Source organism: Pseudorasbora parva, chromosome 12 (assembly GCF_024679245.1).
Source record: "Pseudorasbora parva isolate DD20220531a chromosome 12, ASM2467924v1, whole genome shotgun sequence".
Classification (NCBI taxonomy): Eukaryota; Metazoa; Chordata; class Actinopteri; order Cypriniformes; family Gobionidae; genus Pseudorasbora; species Pseudorasbora parva.
In genome coordinates this window covers 30466699-30493753 of record NC_090183.1, presented here as the reverse complement: position 1 = coordinate 30493753, position 27055 = coordinate 30466699, and the positions used below count along the sequence as shown (strand labels likewise).

The 27055-nt window shown below is 37.0% G+C and overlaps 1 protein-coding gene across 1 annotated transcript in view; it reads left to right on the top strand.

Annotated features, from left to right (window-relative positions):
- The window catches only part of zc3h3 (zinc finger CCCH-type containing 3), a 103206-nt gene that overhangs the window by 57456 nt on the left and 18695 nt on the right, over positions 1–27055 (top strand). The window contains exons 4-8 of the mRNA XM_067459845.1: positions 5758–5896; positions 21028–21173; positions 22818–22890; positions 23005–23163; positions 23247–23316. Coding sequence (XP_067315946.1) covers positions 5758–5896; positions 21028–21173; positions 22818–22890; positions 23005–23163; positions 23247–23316 — 587 coding nt within the window. The remainder of the gene's footprint in view (positions 1–5757; positions 5897–21027; positions 21174–22817; positions 22891–23004; positions 23164–23246; positions 23317–27055) is intronic.

The window sequence follows — 27055 nt, the reverse complement described above, 5'->3', positions numbered from 1 at the left end:
CTTCCATCAGTTAATTCATTAATTGGTCCTTTCTTTTTTTACATCCCTGCTTTTATGACCTTAAATTTTTACTTCTTTACTTCCCTTCTTTTCCATCCATTCCTTTCTTTCTTTCTATTTTTGCTTGTTTTACCTTCCATTTTTCCCCCAATTCAATCAATAATTTATTAATTAATGTCCTTTTTTTACATCACTGCTTTTATGGCCTTTTAATTTTTTCCTTCCTTCCTTCCTTCCTTCCTTCCTTCCTTCCTTCCTTCCTTCCTTCCTTCCTTCCTTCCTTCCTTCCTTCCTTCCTTCCTTCCTTCCTTCCTTCCTCCCTCCCTCCCTCCCTCCCTCCCTCCCTCCCTCCCTCCCTCCCTCCCTCCCTCCCTCCCTCCCTCCCTCTTTCTTTCTTTCTTTCTTTCTTTCTTTCTTTCTTTCTTTCTTTCTTTCTTTCTCTCTTTCTCTCTTTCTCTCTTTCTCTCTTTCTCTCTTTCTCTCTTTCTCTCTTTCTCTCTCTCTCTCTTTCTCTCTCTCTCTCTCTCTCTCTCTCTCTCTCTCTCTCTCTCTCTCTCTCTCTCTCTCTCTCTCTCTCTCTCTCTCTCTCTCTCTCTCTCTTTCTCTTTCTCTCTCTCTCCTTTCTTCTTTAATGCCTTTACTCCTTCATTCCTTCCTTCCTTTCTTTCTTTATTCTTTCAACTGTTCTTATTCTAGGACACATTACTGATGTGTAAGATAAAGGAGCACAACTGAGAATTTAGGTTTAATTTAACAATTTCTAAATCTGCATTCCCTATAATTAGTTTTAAGGTAAATACAATCTCCTAACAAATTCAACCTTTTTGTAAGCAGTTGTAAATGGTTTATTAAACTAAAGTTTCAGCCAAAGACTTTCTGCTTTGTCTTTTTCCTCCACTAACCCTCTCTGATTTTCTTAAGATCTTTAAGTAATTCCATTCTCCCGTTGGCTTGTCTAACATGCTAAATTGTAGCTGCTGGGAATAAATCTTTGGGGTTTTTACCTCTGGTGTACAGCGGCAACGAGCGAAAGCTGCCATGCCGAGTCCATCTTTTACTCAGCCCGCATGCATGCATGTCACTTCAGCCCAGCCACTCATAAAGCAACATGATGGATAAATGAATACAGAAAGAAATAAATAAAAGCCACACTTATTCTCTCCCGCACATCCTTTCCTCCGCCTCTCTGATGAATCTGTGAAATGATATAAGGAATAAGACTTAGAGGGAGAGGGAAAGAAAGGGTTGGGGTGGAGAGACGGATATGATTTATTAGGCTGATAAAAATTCAGCCTTTGTTATTCAGTCATTTTTCCATGTGCAGCTTATTAAGGAGCGCACCTGCCAGACGAAGAGTTTGTGCGCTAGTGGGTGTATGTCTAAATGTGTGTGTCCCGTAGAGTAGGAAGACTCAGACCTCACAGAGCCAGTTTAGATGACACCTTCTGCGCCTCTGTCTGTGTTCAGTGCCATATTTTTAAGTCTATTAATGGCTCCCTTTACACCTGGCATTATCATGAGATTTCAGTGATCAAATCACAACTGGTAACACTTAATGCAGTGGTTCACAAACTTTTTTAGAGAAAAAATATTTTCAGGCCCCCGAACTACATGCACCCACGTGAAGCCGGACTAAAGTGGCGTCTTAGCTTTTCTGGCTTCACACTGTCAGACGCCACAACACAGTGTGCTCTCTCTTCATTACCTACATTTGATCAATTCAATTCACATCTATTTTAATGTATTAAAGGCAGAAACAATACGCTCATTGAAGTAATGAATGTGCTAACAAATTATTAGAATATTAGTACTAATATAGTACAAATACAGTACAGACACATTTTCTATACACACGCAGTTTGTACTGTGTTTGTACTCTCTTCTTTGTACTGCAGGGCTCCAGAATAACATTTCAGAGCAACTAAGAGCTACAGAAGTTGGACCCAGCACCTGATTTGGTGGCGCTCCCTTTTAATGAATTACTGCTGTTTTGCAGTAATAATTGCAGCTACTAATAATATTGCATTGTATTTATTGTAAATGTGTCCTTTACACACTGAGCTTGAATTGAGATGTAGATAAAATGTTCTTTTATTAGCAACAGTAACATGCAAAAAAGTAAATATTCTACTCTTATTTAATGTATCATAATGAACTGACAGACAGCCTCAGTGATTATAAAAGGAGCACTCTTTACTTGCTTTCTATGTAATTTAGTCACAATTTGAAGTTTTTTTTTTTTTTTTTTTTGAGACTTTGAGACATCACTACTTTCTCCATACAGCTCTGAAAAAAATTAAGAGACCACTTAATATGGAGAAATCCATGTTAAGTGGTCTCTTAATTTTTTTCAGAGCTCTATGTTAGGGAGTGGAAATGGCTAATAAAGTCATAAGTACTCCTCTGCCGCCTTCTCCTGGTTATAGTGGTAATTTCATGTCTTTTTTAAAGGTGCACTATGTAGTATTTTTGCAGTAAAATATTGCCATTTTACATAAACCACCAGGCCATTGTTATATATTTTGTTCAGTTGAGTTCTTACAATATCCCAAATGTTTCCAACTATTTTTAAATTGTGAGAAAAATGCTATTTTAACCATGGAGCCCGGACGTCTGAAGGAGTCACCTGTCAATTGCGTCAAATCTGCTTTACCCTTGGTTTCGCTTGACTCTTAGCAGTTAGCAACAAGTGTCACAGCAGCCGCTGAGCAAACACACAGAGTTATGTCATAACATAATTTTAAACACACTTTAATGTATCTAATATGATAAACAGAGCTGCATTGCCTCATACTCATGACCGGAAATGACGCGGGCGACTGTGTCGCGTCACAATAAAAGTCCCACAGTTTGCGAGCCGTGTATTGCGTAACAATCACTCCGGCGGCCTTGCTCAGCTCCTTTTACATTCGGTCCTGCTCTCCTTCATACTACGTGAATGTTAATAATGGCATCCATGAACATGATTTCTGCCCGAGTCCTATCCCGATTCTTTCCCACTGGCTGTGAGGTGAAGACCACATGTTCCAAGATTCTGCGCTCAAGCCTGGCGTCATCAAGCTATGCCTTTGTTTTGAATAGCGCCATCTAGCGGACGGAAAAGCTTTATAGTGTAGCTTTCAATAAAAGTTTGTTTGCCATGAAGTGTCAACTTTTACAGAAATCTTCTTTTACAAATCATGACATTAAAAATAATATTAAAACTAGATCATATTTAGAGACTTGAAGTGCTGGAAAAAAAATTCTCTCCCAAATGTTTGCATGAAACCTGAAATGTTTTCTGCAAGAATACCATGGTAACAGTTTGCGTTGCTACATTAAATCCATGGTGAATGTTGGTGATTTTGTGCAATAGAGAGCCTTCTATAACTATGTCTCTTGGTTTCCACGTCAGCGCTGTTTGATCTGACATGCGTGGTTTATTGATCTGACATGCGTGGTTTATAGCACAGAATTCTGCGCTGAATTTGAATGCTTCTCGCTAGATCTTGCAGCGATGTTATTAACACTAAGGCAAATTCAAACGCTTTCCCCCACCGTTTCACCTTTTATATATCTCCCTCATCAGACACACCCTATTCAAGTCTTGCAGGCTATACTAATGAAGTTAGTTCAACTAAGTTGAAGCAGGTGTGTTAGGTGAGGGAGACATGCAAAACGTGCAGAGGTGAGGTGTCCCCAATACAGATTTGAGAACCATTTCATTATGCAACAGAAATGGCAGCTCTCATTAGTTGGTCAATATGGTAGTCATACCAGTACGTGCGACCTCTAACAAAATTAAGTCGCACCAACAGGAAAAGAGGTCGCAAACTCTGGAGCCCTGCCGCCAGTATTACTGATTATAATGGGTTCTATTTGCTTTTTGTCGTGTTATGCCTAACTCTTTTAGTCTGGTGTAGATACTTTGTTTTGGTAGATGTTTGATGTATTATCCTGCTTTTCATTTACCTGGCACTGGTAAACTCAACCAAACACATCCTATATGAGATTAACTGCAATGTAGTATTGTCAAAAATATTTCGATGCATATCGATACTGAAATATCTGACATGCTTCCAATGCTCAATTTCTGAAGAATAGTTCTGCAAAACCAGATGCATGTTCTCGCTCTCTGATCTCTCCTTCAGCGAGATGGCACACAATCCTGCCTCCCCTCACTCATTTAATTTGCTCAGAATAATAATTGTAGGTGTTGCATGGCTTAAATTTCACCGTGGGATGCTCACACCCTAAGTGAGCACACACAAAGCTTTTTTTTACTGCTTATTGCGTTTAAACAGTAAAATACACTCAATATAATGTCAAAATGCTGGTCTTGGCGAGTATTCACATAAACACAGTCAGTTATGTTTTAAGTGAGGGATAATGTACATCCAGCCGGTTGTTATCGCAGAATACAGCCCGACAGAGTGATCAGGATGCTAAGGAGAGGGGTCTTGCATCACCCTGAAGGGGCTTATTTTGCGATAACAACCAGCTGGATGTACATTATCCCTCTTATTAAATGGCTGCTTGTCACATAAGTAAATAATTAGACGTGAAATATTGATCTGAGTCAAAACATTTTATTAGTTCACTTCCACAGAGAGAGCAGTCACTAGCAAGCAGCAAGTTCAAACTAGATTGACATTTAAGGGCTATGGTACATATTACTTATTAAACAGTATTTCACTAGATAAATAATTATGGGGATAAGAGATATTGATTTGAGATTAAACCGTTTAAAAAATCATGTTTATTATAACAGTGTTTCACAAAACAATTGTTTCAAAATGGCAGCAGCTGCATTTGTATGAAACAAGAGCATGTCCGTGATATCGGATGACATAATTTAAGAACTGTACATAAAATATTAAATTCAGTATGACGCACCAAATGCAAAACTTCCATGAGGAAAAAGAATTCCTAGCAAGTATATGGCGCTGACTTCAATTACCCAGATGAACCCATGTTATCAGTTTTTACTGGATGGCACGATTGGCCAATCAGAATAAAGTATTTTACTGAGTCGTGTTATAAGTGGACGTAAACCGTTAAGATTGAGAAAGAAAACACGTGTAGCAAGTATAATGTTTCCGTGCATTAGGTCTTAAAGTTACAGCAGAATTGCAAAATTATGAGACAATATAAAAATATCTATGGCAGTTTTTCCTCATGGTATCGATGTGCAAATGCTGAGTGGCTAGTAACTTTCGAAAACCAGTAGCCACAGTGGCTGGTGCGCAAAAGGTAATGTCAAGCCCTGGTTATGTATATGGCAGATGCACATATTACACATAATTGCATTGATCATGATCAGTGATTCCAGGCATTTTTCACATGCAAGTTATCCAGATACCAAACAAGTTTAGGTCCCACTTTATATTAGGTGTCTTTAACTGCTATGTACAGACATTTAAATTCAACATTACCCGTATCCCAACTCAACAGAAGCACAGGGGTTTTGCAATATGAACACAACTTTATTGTGCTTATTTTTTGATGTACCTATAGTAAAGACGTCTAATATTAAGTGTGACCCATGTTTATATTATATGTAGGTGTTAAAGCATCTGGTAATTAATGTTATTGTTTGTGTATGTGAAATGTAAAAAAGTATCTATCTCTAGCTGGAGTTTGTGCAAACCACAGGCTGACTAACTAATGACTCAGTTATAGCTTATGCGTGCATCATTAGGTGATTAAGCATTATTGATCAGTGAAGTGACATGTCAACCATTAATTTCCTTCCGTGATTTGTCTGTTCCTTTGCAGGCCCCACCTCTTTGTCAGTGCAAAACCCGGCATCACATAGGGTCATCAAAACACGCTACAAGATCGACACACGCAGAGCGCATACAATCCATCACAACCCTGGTCTTTCCTACAGGGTCAAGAGAGTACATTCTGCCAGGTAAGTGATTGGATGCTTTTCTGGTGGAGGTGGAAATGACCAACACTTAATCCGCTTCCTGTTTGTCTCCTTTTCAACAAGACTCATTTAAATGGCTTTATTCTATAATAAATTTTGCATTTGCACTTGTGTATGCATCCCGCTCGCAATCTCAGTCCGGCACAACCAATTACCAGACTGATTAAAACCTCTCTGTTGACATTCAATGTTTTTATCAGTGTCTCAGTGCCTAATAAAACATTAAATAACCGCCTGTCCCTTAATAACGCCACAGAGAACCATAACTAACTGCCTCATCACCGCTGATAATGACAGAGAGAAGGTGCCGCTCGTCATGGTAATCTATTACTGGAACCATAATATTACACCATAAAGATGTACTACGGGATGCTCGTGTACATGTGGGTAGTCACTGAGACAGAGGCTTTTTATGGCTGGCCAATGGCGCCTTGAAATCGTTTTTTTATGAAAGTGTTTTGGAAATGTAAGGGACCGTTTATACAAAAAAAAAAATATTGATTTAAAATTTGGATTTTTGGATTTGTTGCACTATATGCGGTGGCTGTTCTCACAGCACAGGTTTACCAGACTCTCTTTCCAAATTTTTCATTAAAAAAAAGTCAGTTTGATTATAGATTGTGTTTGTTACTATTTTTCATAATGAAAACTGTGATTTAAAGGTGCTGTATGTATGACAGCTAGTGGTTGTAAAAGGTACTGCAGTCCAAATTCAAAATATTGTTTGCCTGTCAGCTGTTAATCATGACGTCACCTACCCGTTTTTATAGCATCAAATAACTAACTAGCTTGCGAGCTGGAAAATCCAAACTCTGGTCAGGCCAATCACATTGTGTATAGAGTTGGTGGGCGGGCTAAACATTATAACTTCAGCTGGAACTGGAAGTTCAACCACACATTCCTAATATTAGGATCCGAAAAGAAGCTTATGCAGCGACTGTGTTCTTCCACACCTAAGAATAGCGCAATATCTTGCTATATTCTTCAGCTTGTTTATTGCTGCTGGCTAACGTGATCCGATGAGTCGGTGGGCGTGGCTACTGAATTACTGAATTATTATTATTATTATTATTACTGAATTATTCGGTGGAGACAGTGTTTCGTCAGTTCGATAACGTCAAGATGAGAACACAATCGTTTGCTGGGCCTGGTGTCTATAAAAGCTTTTCTTTGACTAACAAGGATGTTTTCAGCTATGAAACTTACAGGATATATTTATATTGCCAGGAACTTTTTTTATATCAAAAGCTCAAAAGAAAGTTGATTTCTCAATTCATCACTCCTTTAATCTTTCAACTAGCTACGCTTCACGTTGCTCTGGTTGGTTGTAGCACTATCCAATTGCGTGCAGAGGGAATTCGAAAGACAACCGTTTATCCCGCCCTTGGGTTGAGCCCTGTCAATGGTGAGTTCCCAGACCAAACATCTTGATGTGGGTCTGGCTTGTCAGGCTAGGAGCGAGCACAATTGACAATGAAAACCACACTAATTTGATATGATTTATCCGTGTTTCAATGTGCTTCTGTTTATAGAGATGTTTAGATGGATGCCGAGGCGTTTTAAGTCGGGTAGAATCTGCATTCTCTGACTTAGTTTGTTTGCTGGCTTCCTCGACTGCTATACACTGCGTGTTCCTCCAACTGGCAACCTGTGGTGTCGAATTATCGCACTGACCAAAACAAAAAAAGACATTCCGATACTGAGCACGTTTAAAAGTGTAATAACTGGCTGTAGCATTGTTTTTCGGAGAAACGAGTATGTGATCTCTGCATGTTTCATAAATATCTGCAAAAATATTATGGTATTTTTACGCTTTAGTACAGTCAAAATCTTACATACAGCACCTTTAACTAACACGAGAACCTTGCATTTACATTGCTATTGTGACAAGGGTCTGACATGGCTTAAGGATATAGAGAATCTGAGTATGAGTCTTTAAAGCAAAATTAAGAGAGCTTGGAAAGCTTCTAGATTGTGAATGCTTTAGCCTGAAAGAAGGAAGATGGGTCACTGCTGTGTCTGAATGGCATTAGCTTTAGTCTGATGGGAGGCCACTGAGAAATCCTATTCACTTAAGGGTGTAAATGAAGCACTCATGCGTATGGGTGTAAATTTTTTATTCCCCCTCTTATCTACAGAGTTAAAATGATCTTCATAAATCCCCCTGCTGTGTGGCCCTGGCTTAGCCATGTATAAAAAAGAGGCTGTGGATTATAGGTGTTATATGTTAAGAAGGCTGCCACATTAAACAAAATAACCTTCTCATTTATCTCTCTTGCTCTCTTTTACTGTCTTTCTGGACCTGTTTTGCCTTAGTGAGGATGCCTTTACACTGTCTTGAGTAAATAGCGCTTACCAAAATCACCCTTTCTGGTCCTTTCAAGCAGTATTGGTGCATGATATCATTCTGAATATCTGATTGGCTGCTTAAGCAACTGTAACTTTGTGTTAATGAAGGGAGAGGAAGTTGGGAGGGCTGATTTGTTTGCCCATGGGTGTTAAATCTACTAATGTTGTGATCCCTGCTCATCTCGTACGAGCTGAGAATAGTTTCTTGAGATGAAGTGCCTTATGTGTTTCTCTCATTTAGGTTGGACATGATTGCTTAGAGATCATCAAAACATTTTATTGAATTTTAAATGGTAATAATCCTGCTAAGAAAACATACTGCTGTGCCTGATTTAGTTAAACTTCTGGTACTGTATGTACTCATCACGTGGCAGTTGAGAACATTTTGGCTGGCAGACGTCTAACAGCTGCTCTTCAAATAGATGATTAACAGGTCTTCAGGTCAGACTCTCATCTGAGCTCATTATTGAAAAGATGCTGACATTTTGACCTCAGTGGCCTGCACACAAGTATTCAACATTGTTTCTGTAAAGTTTGGATTTAGGGATGTTTCTTAATGGTGAGTTTCTAGCTCTTGTCAGATTAATTTGTAATTTATTTGTGTGAGAGATCACTTTATATTACACTTCCTAAGTAAGAAACAACTTAATATCATAGTGAAAGTGTAGCCTAATATATAGTAAGCAGATAAGTACACTGCAAAAAATGCTCTTCTTATGTTTCTTGTTTCTAGTCTAAATATCTTAAAATGTATTATTAAAGTGTTTACTATATAAGTAAAACAACATAAGATTTTTTTTCCTGTTTTGTTGAAAATAAAATCAAAATGAAGTGAGTTTTTGCTTGAAACAGGCAAAATTATCAGCCAATGGTGTGAGAAAAATAATCTTATTTCTGATTGAAATCTTGTTTCTTGTTTCTATCCCAAACAGAAATAAGATTATTTTACTCACCTCATTGGCAGATAATTTAGCTTGTTTTAAGCAAAAACTCACTTCAATTTGATATTTTCCCCTAGAAAACAAGAAAAAATATTGTGTGTATTTTTATTTATCTAGTAGGCTAAATGCTTCTTGATTTAAGAATATTTAGATATTTGGACTGGAAACTAAAAAACTCTCGTATTAATTGAGAGACTACATTTGAACATTTGTACTATTGCAGTTCAGCGCTGGGAAGATGAATCTGTATTTAAACTGGGTCATCAGTGTAGTAGAAATGTGAAATTATTTTTGAATGTGGTGCCTTCTAGACTGAGAAAAGACAGAAAATGTATTTTTGTCTCATGGGGATGAGACTACAATTCCTAGAATGCTTCGCTGCCCTGTGAGGCCATTCCCAAAGCCACCAACTTGATTACTGTGACTGAGTTGGAGAAGACACTACAATTAAAAACTGAACGTGTGTGTTCAATATAATAAGTCACAGCGCGAATATCACAGCACTGAGCACTAACTGCAGGAGTGAGATAAATGAGCTGAATGAGCTGAGCTCTGAGTGTAATCTCCCATCCCCCATGCGATGTTCAAAACATGCGGAAATGGCTCCCTCTGCTGGCTGTAGTCTTGAGCCATTGGCCAAACATTCCTCCTATGATGCAAATATCGTCAATTTGCGTCATGGGGGAATTTTTTTTTTAGAAATAAAATGCATAAATCTCTTGTCTCAGGGGGATATGAGGGGGGAAAGCACAATCATTTGATTATGCTCCAGGGTTTCTACAGATACAAAGCCATGCTAATCGCTGAAGTAACCCTTTAAAAAGTCTTGCAAAACTGAACTTGAAGAAGTACAAATGTTTAAAAGTCTCTTTCTAAAATGTGATTTAAAGGGTAAGTTCAACCAAAACTAAAAGTTCTGTCATCATGTACTCACACTCGTGTTGTTCCAAGACTTTCCTTCGTCTTTGAAACACAAATGAAGATGTTTTTGATTTAATCTGAGAGCTTTCTGTCCCTCCATTGACAGTTGCGCAACTGAAGCTTTGCCGCTTAAAAAAGTTCATAAAGATATCCATTTGAATTGATCGGTTTAGTCCAAATTTAGTCCAAAAGAGACTCGGTCACTTCATATGGTGAACAGATTAAATTTAGGCTTTTATTCACATATAAACATGGATAACGAACATAAACGGAAGCTCAAGCTTGACTCACGAGAATAAAACCTCTTGCGAAAAGTGCTGCGTAAATACAAGCATGAACCTATAGCTTTTCACACGTCAAGCGAACATGCTTGAGCTTCATTGGTTTACCACAACTGATTTGTGAGTTGATGAATATTTAGCCTAAATTCAATTTGTGCATCATATAAAGGGATCATGTCTCTTCTGAAATTGTTGGATTAAACCACTTAAAGTGGTACTTCAGTGCTGGGAAGATGAATCTGTATTTAAACTGGGTCATCAATGTAGTAGAAATGTGATTTTTTTTTTTTTTTTAATGTGGTGCCTTTCTAGACTGAGAAAAGACAGTAAAATGTATTTTTGTCTCTTGGGGATGAAAGACGACAATTCCCAGAATGCTTCGCTGCCCTGTGAGGCCACTCCCAAAGCCACCAACTTGATTACTGTGACTGAGTTGGAGAAGACACTACAATTAAAAACTGAACGTGTGTGTTCAATATAATGAGTGAGTCACCGCGCGAGTATCACAGCTAGGGCTGGGACAATGCGTCGACGTCATCGCATGATAATAAGCGGATTTGATTAGCCAACTTGTTGATATTTAATCGATGGGCATAGCCTGTAGGCTGAGTTGCATACATAGAAAAATCGTATATTGTGTTTCTTTGTTGTTGGTTTATACTTATTTATTTGTTGTTTTTATTGAATATATTGCTGTTGTATAGTCTTTTACTTTGGAATTTTAAGAGCAATAAACATATATCGCAATGTTAAGGAATTTGTTTTTTCATTCAGATAGTTAAATCAACATGTATAAATTGCTATTAGGCAATTAATGGGGAGATAATCGCTAATCGAATCGGACAGGAAAATGAATTGTAAGATTATTCGATGCATCGAAAAAATAATCGCTAGATTAATCGTTTAAAAAATAATCGTTTATCACAGCACTGAGCACTAACTGCAGGAGTGAGATAAATGAGCTGATAAACTCTCGTGATGAGAGGTAATCGAGACTACACTCACGGCATACATTCACAACGCGAGTTCAGTGGTGCGTTTCAGTTCATTCTTTTGCAAGCTTAACTTTCATAGAAATTAATTTGAGAAGTTAAAAGACTTACATTGCTCACCATAGCTCCGTTTAAATGAGTGCCTATAGCTGCGAGCTGAGCTCTGAGTGAGATCTCACTCAGATCTCAAACACTGAGATATCAACACAACAGGCATTTTTCCAGAAATAAAATGCATAAATCTCTTGAGGAAAGCACAATCATTTGAATATACTCCAGGGTTTCTACTGAAACAAAGCCATATGCTAATCGCTGAAGTAACCCTTTAATTCAAATTGGATGACGCTTCAAAAAGTTCATTGAGATCATAAAAGTTTCAATTGTGTAGCTGTCTATGAAGGGACAGAAAGCTCTCAGGTTTCATCAAAAAGATCTTCATTGGTGTTCTGAAGATGAACGAAAGTCTTATTGGTTTGGAACGACTTCAGGGTGAGTAATTAAATGACCCTTTAAAAATAGTGAAAAGTCACTGACCAGAAAATTGTGACCAGTCACAGCATTTTCAAAACACTGTGTGCACTTTTTATGCGTGTCTAAATTGTATACCAAAACGTTTAAAAAAATATACATTTTGCAGCATGTAATGTAAAGTGTTACCATTTTATTCAACTTGCTGCAGGTCATTGTTACTTCATTTATGTAATTTAGATTTGCTGGGGCAGTGCTCTTGGGATTTTAATGGGTAAACGAGTGTGTGTTTGTGGGGCTTCATTTGTGTAATGCAGATTTTGTGAGATGCGTGCCTGGCTTCAGACTGCCTTTGAGCTGTGGTGACTTACCGCCATTCATTTAGCTGCCTGCAATAAATATTGATTCATCAAGGGATTTTCAATTTGAACCTCTGTGACGCATTGTGAAATATTACAAGAGAGAGGGAAATGAGAAGGAGAGAGAGCTAGCGTGGGGGGAGAGAAGATAAGGGAAGATTTTTAACGATCCATCTCTTTCTTTCATTCATTCATTTGTAGGTGATGCTTATTTTTAGAGTATTTTAGAGTATGGCCATCTGCCACATTCTTATTACATTTACACATTTGGCACACATTACAGATTCGCTTTTATCCAAAGCGACGCACGGTGCATTCAGGATGTTCAGTTTGCCATGTGCTTCCAGGGAATCGAACCTGTGATGCTACACAACATGCTTTACCTAATGAGGAGAGACTCATGGTGTTGTGGCTTTTTTGAGTTGATGAACGTGCACACAGATGGCCGATCACAGTCCACCACCCAAGAGCTCAAGCAGGAGAAGAGCAGAGCCCCTCTCCGTCTCACACATGAGCAGACAGACGCGGGGCTCTTTAGCCCCTCACCCTTCCGCGCAGTGACCCGGCGTCCGGCGCAGCGAGCTGGAGAGCGGTGGGAGTGTGTAGTCAGCAGTGCGGCTGTGTCTGGTGATTGAGTGTTTGAGGGGACCGGGTGGGGGAGGAAAAGACCTCGTAAATCCCCGGCAGCCACCAGAAAATAGATATAATCTTAACATTAACTACATTAATAGTAGCAGGAGTTGAATTAAGAAAGCCGTAAAGCATGGACGCCTGGGCATAAATTACACGGGCACACACGCGCACACACATGCACACATACAAACTGCCCTCCTCCCATCTCTGTTTTGTTCTTTCTTTTCTGGATTTTTTGCCTTTGTCTTCCCCCCCCCCCCCCTTTTTTTTTTTTTTTTCTTTTGAGTGCAAGTGTAGAGTTTGTTTTTCTCTTTGGATTTGGTCCACTAGACAACCTCTTAAGATGGAAGCTGTACTAGGGGTAAATTATGACAAAAATCATAATGGTCATTTATTTCTCTTCATATTTTAATGACCAATATTAATACAAATGTATTATAACATTTAATATTGCTTATATATTAATTATGTTAATAATTGTTTATATAATTAATAATAATTATAATATTAATAATGGACAAATAATATCTTATTGTTTAACTTAATTTATAAAATTCACAATACAATAAAATAGTAAAAATTATATCGATATTGTGAAATTGTCATCACAAATATTAATTTCATATTATATTAATTATATTAATGTTGTTGATATCAGTAATGAGTCATGCAATATTATTAATATCAGTATTATATTAATTCATATTCTATTATTGAAATAATATATTTATGCTTTTGAAAGAAGTCTCATGTTCACAAAGGCTGCATTCATAATGCATTTTAAAATGTAATTTATTCCTGTGATTGCAAAGCAAATTTTCAGCAGCCATTTCTCCAGCCTTCTGTGTTACTTGAAAATTTAATTTAATTTAATTTAATTTAATTTAATTTAATTTAATTTAATTTAATTTAATTTAATTTAATTTAATTTAATTTAATTTAATTTAATTTAATTTAATTTAATTTGTTTTATGTTATGTTATGTTATGTTATGTTATGTTATGTTATGTTATGTTATGTTATGTTATGTTATGTTATGTTATGTTATGTTATGTTATGTTATGTTATGTTATGTTATGTTATGTTATGTTATGATATGTTATATTAATTATATTATTTTAATTAATTAATTAAATATACATTAAAATACCTGTGGAATTGATCTTTTCCTATTGTGTTCACAAATATTAATTTTATATTTTATCAATATTATATATAATATAAATAAAATATAAAAATATTATAATATATATTATATATATATATATAGAGAGAGAGAGAGAGAGAGAGAGAGAGAGAGAGAGAGAGAGAGAGAGAGAGAGAGAATAGCAGTAATATTAATATCAATATTATTTATTTGTATTAAAGGGATAGTTCACTTTAAAATGAAAATTATGTCATCCTTTACTCACCCTAAAGTCGTTTAAAACTTGTATGAATTTCTTTCTTCAGCTGAACAAAAGGGAAGATATTTAGAGGAATGTCAGTAACCAAACAGTTAACTGGAGCCATTGACTTCCATAGGAAAAAAATAAAATGCTACAGAACTCAGTGGCTTTAGTTTATTGCCGTTTTGCTCATTTGAGTTAATTGCACATAGAAAGTGAGCAATGAGACAGATAATCAAAGCAGCCATAATCTTGATTATGTTTCAGATTATGAAATAATCTGTGAAATCCTTATTTTTAGGAGGGGGGGGGGGGGGATTGAAAATACTTTTTTTTTTTTTTTTGTGCTGTAGTGCAATGTAAGAAGTCAGATTTTTTTCCTTATTTTCCCTGGAACTTGAACACTGATGACATCTGAGAAACAATTACAAACAATTATAATATTTGCTTTTTATTTTCTCTAGTCGAGGCACTTTCACACATGCGGTCATGCACACTCTCAGTGTGGGTGGAGTGGCCAGCGTGGCCCTCATCAGGTTTAGTGCTCTGGTATTGATCAGCACAGGATGTGCTGCAGCGCTGCTCCCCTCTCCGCTTCTTCACAACCTCTCCATTCATCTCATCCACCCATCCAGGGAGAGAAGGGAGGGGAGCATGAGGGAGAACAGGAGGAACAAGAGAGGAGAATTGAGAAGTCTGAAGGACAAGGTAGAGCAATTGTAAGAGCTCAGGTATTAGCACCCAGAAATGTTTGACCGTTAATATAGTATGACATATTGCCATATGTCGTATAAGTTATAAAACCGAGCATGAGCCTGGAGAAATGGATGATTCTTACCCCCAAACTTTTGAACAGTAGTAAAATGAAGCAAATGTTAGTTTAAAGTGACTTACATTTGAGAAAGATTACAAGCTTTTTTTCATACACAAGCAAATAATATCTGTAGTACTGCTACGTTGAATGTACACAAGCAAGTGTAGATGAATTATGTTTGTTAGTTTGTTGTTTACAGATAGTTTGCTGTGTACAAGTTCCAAACAGTCGGTAAGACTTGCGCCACATTAGCTATTCGTTAAATTTTTTTCAAGATGCAATCAAATGTGTTACTTCTACATGTGTGCATCACTGATGTAAGCAAGATCATTTATTGTCATGGTCCAATCTGAACAGTGGCTGGTAGAATAGGCAAAAATAGCCACCACCAGACACTCTTGGCTGCTGGCGAACCTAATTTCCCATGATGACAACTGTCTATTTTACCTCATGTCTCTCAGTCCTCTCCTCTTTCATGACCACTTGTCTGCCCTTGAGCTGTTGATTTCTCCAAATGTTTTGAATGTTTTCCCTCTCTAATAGTCTTTGATATGGCTATCACTTAAGTTTCCCCTCATTATCTACTTTGCTACAGGCAAAAACTCATTTACACAAGGAAAATTGGTTAAGTGAAACCAGCTAGCTCATTTCAAGGGTAACTCTTTTTGTCTATTCTTCAGGATGAGCTCACTAATGCTTTCTCTGCAGCCAAATAGACAAGACAAGCATTATTGTGAATGCCCGTGCGGCCTGTGAATTCCTCCCCGTCACCAAAACAAAAGTCACATCGTTAATCACCCTGCCGGAGTGCTGATTCGCCCTCTCCTTCATCTGCGCTCGTCCTGCGGTCGAAACACTACAAGACACACATATACTGTACATGCGTGCACATGCTTTCATGTGAGAAAGCAGAAAAGTGTATATTCGAAAGTGGCCAGGTGATCGACAGCTATTTTTTTTCCTCAGTAAAGCTTTTCTTACAATTACATTTCTTTAACTTAATTGACATGCATGCACACTAATTGTTTGGGCAGCATGCGCATTCTTCTCCTGACCGTCACATGCACCAGCACTGATGTGTTTTTGTCTTGACACAGGTGTAAGTCCCCAGCGCTCATCCTTGCTGATGGTTGCTTACCGTGCCCCCTAAATATGCCACATACTAGCAAAACAGAGATTTGTGTCTAGTGGGAGTGATAAAAATCATGATGCCTCAGAGATGTTTGCTGTAAAAGCGTTTATTTTGACAGAATGAATTAAAGGGACAAAAACACAGATTCGCTCCAGCCCCTCGAGGGATGGGTCATCATCAGCATATCCGGTATATTTGTGCATCTCATGCCTTCTTAACATGAGCACACTGTAAATGAATTGTTGACAGAACTTTATTTAATGCATTTTTATACATCCCTTCAACTATTGTCTTAAAAATGTCCGTAAATTAAAAGTACGTTATATCTAGGTTTAGGAGGTTGTATAGAGGCTTTACACTATGCACACTTACAAAAACCTGTACCGTAACAATCAACAAATGTAAAAATATGAGCGCTTAACATCACAACACAACAATTAAATAACAATAATTACAAAACGACAGCAAATGTCTAAAGAAAAATCAGCAAACAACAATCATAACAGTAACCACGTAATTTATTAATGCTGTAATGCATGATGGGGATTTAAAAACCCTTTCAGTAATATTATTTATTTGGGGGATTTGAAGTGGGACAACATTTGGGGGAATTTGTTTTGGCCTAACATGGGTTTTTATGTAGCTTCACGTTTCTTAGTATTTGTCAGTTAAAAGGTCCCAGAAACGTAAAAAAATGTAGTTGTTTTTTTTACTGAAAAAAAAAAAATTCTGTAAAAACTTCTCCTGTCTTATATCCCCCAGCAGCCCCTCAGGAAGATCACGAAGACCTTTTTATATCATAGCCTCAGGGTCAGAGCCCCCAAATGCTAAATCACGTCCTACTCTAACAGTGCAATTACAACCCATCGTGTGTCCCATAAAAATAATTCCCTACTGCCATTCAAGTGATACATGGGACGACGTGATATGTCCCTCCAGACCCCATGTATTAGCACGGCCGTTTCCCTCTGCCCCTGGTATCGGATCAGCTCTTACGCCTTCTAGTCTGAGTTACTGCGGTAACCGGAAACACAAACATAACTGATACCAGAACAGCAACTAAAGGTGCGTATATTGTGGCGACCTGTGATTTAAAGAGTGCCGGTTGGCTGAAGATAAGGTATTGCAGTTTAAGGGTCAAGGACGACTGGTTGAGAGCTCTAAGGGTGATGGAGAATTCCTCTTTGCTTCCTGTCTTACTTTTATTTTCATCTTTTCCAGAGTTAAAACGAAAGACCCAAGAGGTCACAAGGCATCTTGTGTTTACAGCTTCCCTCTTGCTCCATTTTATACAAAGCCCAGTGGAGGAACATTTGCATGCTATACATGTACTCTGCTTCCAAGTTTAGGACTCGTATATTTTGTCCATTTGTCACACAGGCTCACTAAGGCTGGGGTTAACTGCCTCGCATGTTCCGTGTCCACATTAGGCTCCATTATGGCTCTTGGGTGCCCTTCCTTAGCCCCAGTGAGGGCAGCAACTGTTCTCCCATTACGCCTCATTATGGCTCCCATGGCTGCTGTCACTAAGTCATTGTGGATGTGGACCTGTGTGGGTTGTGCGACATACTGTATGCTCTCACAACTAAAAGGATGTAGAAGCACTACAGGTTGTTCTGCACTTTGATCTTGTGGCTTTTCGTGTTAACACAAAAGAAGATATTTTGAAGAATGTACAAAACAGTATAGGCTTCCATTGTACGGACAAAATATACTATAGAAGTCAATGGAACCGAAATTGCTTTCTAACCAATGTTATTGAAAATATAGCAAGATAGAAAGTCATGCAGGTTTAGAATGAGATGAGAGAGAGTAAATTAGTTTTTCTTTTTTTCTGTATCGTGATGTACATTCAAGGTTAACGGATTATTGAAAAGGTTGATTTGATTGAATTGTTGATTGAACATTGAGATGTGGGCATAGAAAAAGTGGACATAGATAAACACAAGCTAGCAGGGGTGAGATTTAAGCAGATTCAAATATTTTTGTCTGGCATACGTCACCAGAGAGAAGACTTGTTTTTATTGGAAGGATTAAACATCACAAGGTCAGAATTCTTCAGTTTACCCATAAATAAAAAATTCTGTCATCAAATATGGTAAACAGAAACTCAACCATGTTTGCCATGCGAGAACTAACCTCGTTGATTCTTGCAGAAGCTGAAATGTGCTTGTCACATGCAAAAACAAACCTCACTGGCTCTTGCATGTCGAGGATGCACGTTTGATCTTCAATTTAGCATATTTGATGCATTTTGTGTACGGTACATTGATCAGCATTTATATGTAAATCATATAAACCAATCGTGCCTCTCCAGAAGTCTTGAATATGACTGCATCATCCATATGGATTGCTTTTAAAATACATTTTGAATGTTAAAGTTTTGAACATTTTGAATGTTAAAGTTTTGTTTGAAATGGAGGGAAAGAAGTATTCTAAAAAATATCATTTGTATTTCAAAGATAAACAAAAGCCTTATGGGTTTGGCGTGACATTCAGTAATTTTCATTTTCGGGTGAACTATCACTTTAAATATCGTAAATAAAACCAATATAAAACTTTGGCTCCTAGCTCATGCCACTACAAAATAATATGGTTTTCTTTATTAATTTCACATTTTTTTGATGCACATTTGGCAATGTATTAAAAAAATCTAGTTACCGATATTATAATAATTTAAGAGGACAATTACATGGCAGTTTATGGGGCCTTTTTGTTCTCAATGTGTGTTTGTATTGAAGCCAGTGATGGTTTCTGTGTGTGTAGGAGTGCTCGGGCTCAATGTTGGTGCTGTGCTGTACGTGTGGGCTGGGGTTGGACATATTGGCCGAGGCAATAGATTGTGTAGTTGAAGCTCTTGTATTGGGTGTAGATTGATGTTAGAGGTGATTTGCTGTTGGGCTCTCGAAACATTTTGTACTAAAGTTCATGTCTCCTCATACAGAGTAGCTACTCTCATGCACTCCTTCACACACAACTTCTCCGACAATCAGTCTCAAATATATACTTCGAAAGGTGGAAAAGACTATATGGTAGAGCTGCATGATTAATTGTTAAAAGATTGTGATCTCTATTCAAACTCCCCCGTGATCTTATTCCTAAATGACAGCGATTCAGCTGTGTCTATTAAGCCTTTGACAAAATCACGGCAGAACATTCAAATCTGCGTCGGCACTGCCGGTGATGGAGCATTTGTCATGTATAGGTATGAAACAGCTTCACAGTCTTTTCAATCACACAGTATCCAAATTATCACACAAGTACTGGGATACGACTAACGCTTATAGTTCGGACATTAGCACTGATGTCTACAGTAGTTATCAAAAAAGAACAAATCACCTTTTGAAAGTAACTTGGTGCTTTAAAAATTATTTTTATAATTGTACAATTGAATCCAATCGATTCAATTGTCCAACAAACAAACAAAAAATAATTTCCAATTCATTCAAAATCATGCAATGATATGGTATTGGGTCTATATTACGTAGTCTGATGCAGCATGTAGCACTGACAGAAGTGTAGTTCTGTATGGATAGCTGTTGAGTGTTTTATGCTTCTATTAAACAAGTATTTTTAATAAAGAAAACACTTTCAGTTCTTTAGAAGAGATTAGGCTTTTATAGGTTTTAAGCATTTTAATGTGTATCTGTCCATTTTGCTGTGTGTGTGTGTGTGTGTGTGTGTGTGTGTGTGTGTGTGTGTGTGTGTGTGTGTGTGTGTGTGTGTGTGTGTGTGTGTGTGTGTGTGTGTGTGTGTGTGTGTGTGTGTGTGTGTGTGTGTGTGTGTGTGTGTGTGTGTGTGTGTGTGTGTGTGTGTGTGTGTGTGTGTGTGTGTGTGTGTGTGTGTGTGTGTGTGTGTGTGTGTGTGTGTGTGTGTGTTCTTGAGAGGTAAAGGAAGCATCAAGGAGTATGTTTGGGGGACAGTCTCTCTGCTCTGGCCTCATGCCCTGGCAATTATCTCAATGATTTCCTCCTCTTTTCAATTCTTTCCATTTCCACACGGCCGTCCCCTCCATTAAAGGAGCAATTTACCAGAGTGCTGTGACACAGGAGCCAGGAGAGAGAGAGAGAGAGAGTGAGAGTGAGTGTGTGGGTATGTTTGGGAAGGTGAGGATGAGATTGGAAAGGGGTGTTGAAGGAGGGACGGTTATTGCTAAAAATTCAGAAATGTGTTTCATACAAAATAGATTTAAAAAAAGTTTCTTAATGAAGGCAGATTGTGAGTAATACATTTTTGAAGTTAAAACTTTTTTTTTACAACTTAAAAAAAATGTTTTTCTTTTGTCAAAGAATCCAAAGGGAAGAAATGTAATTGGTTCCACAATTTTATCACGGGTTCCAAAACAAATGTTTTCATCATTGATAGTAACAAGAAATATTTATTGAGCACCAAATAGGCATATTACAATGATTTCTGAAGGATCACGATGTGACAATGAAGATTAGTAATGATACTGAAACAGGAATACATTACATTTAAAAATATATTATAATGGAACTTTTTGTTTGTTTGTTTGTTTGTTTGTTTTTTTATTAAAAATGAATTGGTGAACACAAGACTTCTTTCAAAAACATCAAAAAAATCTTACAGACTCAGTGCATATGTAATAAGTGTACCAGAGGGAATATATATATATATATATATATATATATATATATATATATATATATATATATATATATATATATATATATGTGTGTGTGTATATAAAATAAAAATGTGTTATATAAAAATGTTTTGAAATTTGGATCATAATTGGTGTTTAAATGTTACTATCATCCCTATCATCATTACTATCATCATTTCTCCTTCTCTTTTTGCACTTTTCTATTCAGAATCCTCCTGCAGAATCGGTTAAGGACTACTCCAGAAAGGCAGTGGAGAGGGCGGAGCATGAGGTGGATAGGCGGAGCTCTATACAGAGTCTCAGCCAATAAGCTCTCTCGGACCCAAACCACCTGCACACCTAACAGTAGACCAGGTAACCATTTTCCCGAGATCATTGCTGTTTAGACCTACATTGCCTGATAAATTGGCAGAGATTCAAAACACTAAAATCAGATTTGAAATGTATGTTGCACATTTTTCTTTGTTACGTGAATATGTGCCCCTGGGGTTTTGTAGGTATTAAATGACCAGTATTTATTGGTTATCTCAAAGTACACGGTTCAGATTATCAACCCATCCAGCGAGAGAGTGGAGGGGGGCTGCAATTCGCCTTCTGAAATAATAAAGCTGTCATCTGTCACTGGCTACAGGTTGAGAGAGAGACAGAGAACGGGAGAGATGGTGAATGGCCTAGATTAAACCTTAAAGTCCTAGTCAGAAGTGGAATTAAAGATCAACTCCTGCTCTGTGACAGGAGTTCCATAAAAACACATGTCTATTTATGATCTCCCCAACAAACTGTAGTCTTACCACACACAGGGTCTGGTACAGTTAAAACACAAAGACACAATCTCTCATTCACTTTTTTAAATCGCCTTCACAACTGCATCCCACATAACCAGCAATTTCTCACATGCACTCAGATATTACATTCCTTGTGCCTAACCTCATCGCTCTATCACTGTGCTACATACAGTACAGTGTTTATATCTACTTCTTTCTTAGATTCCCATTTGGCTGTGGTTGACGGACCCTGACATATAAATAAACAGCATGGTATCGTGAATAAGTTGTACTTGCTGGCCTCCGTCACTACCAATGAACATGATGACCTTTAATTACATGCTATTAGTTTGGCTCGTTATAAATAAATGCTTGTGCTCAAGCTCGGATGAGGCAAGAGAAACAAACAAGTGCTGGTCTACAGCTCAATTCATGCTATAAGAAGTGTGGTAACACTTTAGTTTAGGGTTATTACTAGAATATTGGTTTTACTAGTATTTATTAAGCACATATTGATGCATTATTCTGCATGATATTCTACATTCCTCAATCCTACCCAATATTTAAATTAGACAATTTCCTTACTAACTATTAATAAGCAGTAATTAGGAGCTTATTGAAGCAAAAGTTGTTGTTAATAGTTTGTTAACAATGAAAATTACACCCTAATCTAAAGTGTACTGTATAGATGACGTTATATTGGGTATATCTGATGGTTATTTATATTGGGTACACCTGTTTTTTTTTTTTTTTTTTTGAAAAATAAGAAAAAAAGAAACTTCATGTCAAACCAAACACAAAACTGAGGAATTTCTTTCTTCTGTGAAAAACAAAAAGGGGTGTTCAGCAGAATGTTTGTGCTGCTCTTTTCCATACATTGAAGTATTAAGTATCCAGGGACTGTCAATCTTCAAAAATGACATAAAAGTAATACAAGAGTATTATAAAATAATGAAAAGTAGTCCATCAGGTTTGGAAAACATATAAAAGCTTTGTGTGGCGAACAGACCACAATATACAGTTAACAAATATATATATATATATATATATATATATATATATATATATATATATATATATATATATATATATATATATATATATATATATATATATATATATATATAAAGTTATTTACCGTAAGACATACACTTTCATAAAATGGTGCATAATCCTTATTCCTTTATGTATAATGAGTCTTTGTTCTATAATTGTCTCTCTTTCCATACTATAGGAGAGTGGTACAATCCATATGTTTCCTCGAGTAGTAATCAGGGAAGAACATCAGCCACACGTTACGTAGCCAGGTTAGTATTTTAAGATATGGTTCACTCCACAGCATAACAATACATAACACATGAAGATTCATTTGTTTACTGGTTGTATGATTTCATTATTTTTTTTCTTCCTATGTTCATCAGTCGTGCTGTGCAGAGGAGTTTAGCTATAATACGACAGGCCCGACAGAAGAAACAGAAGGCCAAGCAGTACTGCATGTACTATAACCGATTTGGCAAGTGTAACCATGGTGACACTTGCCCCTACATCCACGACCCTGACAAAGTAGCTGTCTGCACCAGGTACTGAGTATCTGAGCACACTCTTCCAATATGTGTAACAGTTTTAAAACTGGTTTCAAATTAAACTCTTGATTGGTTGGTAGGTTTCTCCGAGGCACATGTAAGCGGACAGATGGGACTTGTCCTTTCTCACATAAAGTAGCCAAGGAAAAGGTAAGTCAATATACTAAATTTTAAGGGTTCTTCCAAAAACAGGACAAGATAGTGGACACTGCAAAAAAAAAAAAGAGCATTTAGCTGTTTACACGAAGTGAAAATAGCGATATATTCTATTTACACCCTATATAAGTGCTTATAAATAGCGGCAGAGACCATTTGTCCCCCAGCAAAAAACTATTTGTCCCTCAGTATTGTTGTACATTAGCAGGATGCGATAATAACGTAAATTATTGTGTGTAAATTATTATATTTATTCAAATGGATGACGACTTATTGGGACAATATGCCCTCTCTCCACCTACCCCTCACCCTACCTAATAAATACAGTATTATTTAACACTAGTTAGGCACTTTATTTCCACTTTTCACAAGTACATTTCACAACCATTTACAAAGAAACATGAAGTAACACATATAATAAAACATTAAAGTATAAGTAGTGAAGCAGAAAAACTGTAAGTAGTATTTTCTTGGAAAACAGTAATTGTTTTATTTAAACTTTGAGGCACTTTATTTCCACTTTTCAAATATTTTCTTAATTTTTATTGAAAATAAATGCCTTTCTAATCTGATATGTGATTGGAAAAGGGAGATCGCGTTCAAGAACTACTTTCATGCGTCTTACTCCTCAAGCCTACTCCACTGCAGACATGCAATGACATGCGTCTTTTTTTAATCTTGTGTGTTTTTTAAATCTTTGTCAACATGACAGGCTATTTACACTTAGTGTACAATCACAACACTCCACAAATGTGAATGTTTCTGAATATTTTTTAATGGTCAAAAGTTAGTTTGTTTTTAGGTTTAAACTAAACTTTGAAAGACTTTGCATTTCCAGTGTGGCCCTTTTGGACACTGTAGTTGTAAATAAAAGAAAAAATATCGGAGTAATGGTGTACAATAATGCTATTTCAGTCTTTCTACTTCAACCTTTCATGTTTAATTTAATGTGTTGCTAGTTCTTTTTAATTAATTGTGAAATGCACTAGCAATTTCTACACCATCTTTTTGACATTTCACATCACTACCATTGTTTAATTGGGCTCTCTATGCTTTGTTAAATATATTTCCGAAATGTATTACATTAACTTCTTTTTCCAAAAATCTACGCACAAAAAATAAAGCAGAGCAAACTGTATGCTGTCAGTCAAATGGACTTAACTTATGTGACACATCTGCTGTCTTGATCTGTGCTGTGCTTTCAGCAGTCCCTCGAATGGTTTGTCAGAGCTGCACGCTTTTATTGACCTGTGCAGTAATTGTATTTATAGCTCCTAATTTAATAAAACAAGCTGTGTTACTACGATTACCTACTATGTTTTTTTGTTTTGTTTTGTTTTTTTATCTGTTGGTATTTGCTAGAATCCATGATACCATGTATCTGAACAAGATGTCCAGGACCTTCAGCTAAAAAAATAGGCCCACAACATTAAAGATCCGGCAGTTTATTTAACCAAGGGCTGCTTTTTTAAATCCCTGTTAGCACCAAACCCATCTGGTGGGTTTGCTGCCAAAAAAGCTCATTTTTTGTTTCATCTGACCACAGAGCTAGGTCCTTTTTGAAGTTCCAATCGTGTCTGACAACTGAATATGTTTGGAGTTTGTTTTTGGATTTTTCTTCAAACCCTCCCAAACAATTGGGATGTAATGGCAGTTTGATATTTTTGGGGAGGCTTTCTGACTCTAAGACTCAAGCAATCTCTGCAATACTCTATCTGTGATGCTTGAAGAGTCTTCAGCCTCTCCTCCTCACCGTGCATTGAGACAATATAGACGCACGTCTCTAATCATCTTTAGTTCGTAACTTCTTAATTATTGTCCTTTGCCCCATTGTTTTCAATGCTTTAGATGTCTTACAGCCACCTTCTATTTTGTGAAGCTTAACAATTGTTTGCCGCACATAACTATAATCTTTGGTTTTTACTCAATGTGATTGATGATTATGGGAATTTGGCCTTTGTGTTTCCTCATATTTATACTGAAACAAGAAGTCATAGCTGGACAATTTCATGTTCCTAGTCACCCTGGTGTGCTAAAAAAAATACAGCGTAAATATGAATATACTTCAGAGATGTTTTACTCTTAAGACTATCTAGGGGTGCCTATAATTGTGACCAACATGCATTGGAGAAAACCATCTATTTCATAATGTGAGTTTCCCCCGACTTTTAATTGATATACTTCCATGAAAGGTTAGCATTTTGTTTTGTTTTTTTTGTTTTATCAAAAAGATAAACAATGCAGATTTATTTTCACAGCCACCTTTGCTCATATTTATTAAGGGTACCAATATTAGTGGGGGTCCTTTATCTAAATTAAATACATACACTTCTCTTGCTTTTGCCCACGTGCCAGCAGTTACCATAGGTTGCCGACCCCTAATCTAGCATAGAAACAATTTCTTAGAAACTAAACTACAAGTAAATTTCACAACCACTTACAACGAAACATGAAGTAACACATAGAATGAAACATTAATGTAGAAGTAGTAAAGCAGAAAAACTATAAGTAGTATCTTCTTGGAAAACACTCCAGTAATTGTATATTTTAAAATACATATTTTTTAAAGTACAAATTAAAATCACTGTGAAAGGAAAGAACATGTAAATATTTTACTTGTGAATAATACTTTTTTATAGAATTTTGTTTGATTTTATATCAGTTTTCATAAGTTTTCTCTCAATCTAAGCATAGTTAGTGGAACCGAACTCGTCTATCACAGCGCAGAACATGATCTAATAGACCTGATTTCAGTCATAACTCAAACATAAAATGTGCAGCTACTGTATTTTATCTTTGTAGGACAGTATTGACAGTAGGATTTATGCATAAAGCCATAAGAATCTTAACATAAGTCATGACTGGCCGTATGTGGTGGTTTCAGGTTACTGTCAGGACTCGCTGGCCTGTGGGGTGATAATTAAAGATACTATGTCAGGGACTTAGCTTCCTCTCTCAGGTTATGTTGGTGTGTTACAGTCTCAATATCTTTGAGGCAATCCCACTAGATTCCAGAGTTACATACTTCGAGGTCTTTGCTTAGGCATTGCCGTCATGGAGACAGGTGGAGATGGGATCAGTATTGACGCAGCATGTGACCCATCATATACTAGTCTAGATTCTCCTGAAGTGAACATTACGATCTCATTACTTACCTACCCCTGGCAGACAGACATACACATGTGGATGGTCATATTCTTTACTCTCAAAGTGTGCCGCCTCATCTTGGTAACACATTTAGTTTTCAATACCATTATATAAATATTGTATTTGCTGGGATCTATAATGCATGTTGCAACCAAAGGTATCTGACAATAGCTGGGTGGCACTGGCAGTGTCATTTCAATATGGCAGCCACAATGAATTGAAACCAACTCATGAATACAACAGTCTCTAGAAATCAACTTCCCCTTGAGCTTTTGATATGTAAAAGGTCATGGTAATATAAGAATATACTGTAAGTTTCAGAGCTGAAAACTTTATTTTTAGTCAAAGAAAAGCTTTTATAGACACCAGACCCAGAAAACGATTGTGTGCCGCATCTTGATGTCATCGTGTGAAGAAACACCGCCTCTACAGAATAATAAGCACATCTAATTCAGTAGCCCAACCCACCCGCAGCAATAAGCATGCCGAAGAAGATAGCAAGATATTGCGCTATTCCTGGTTGTGGAAGAACACATTCGCTGCATAAGCTTCCTTCTGTAAGCAAGTCTAAGGTAGAGCTGGATTT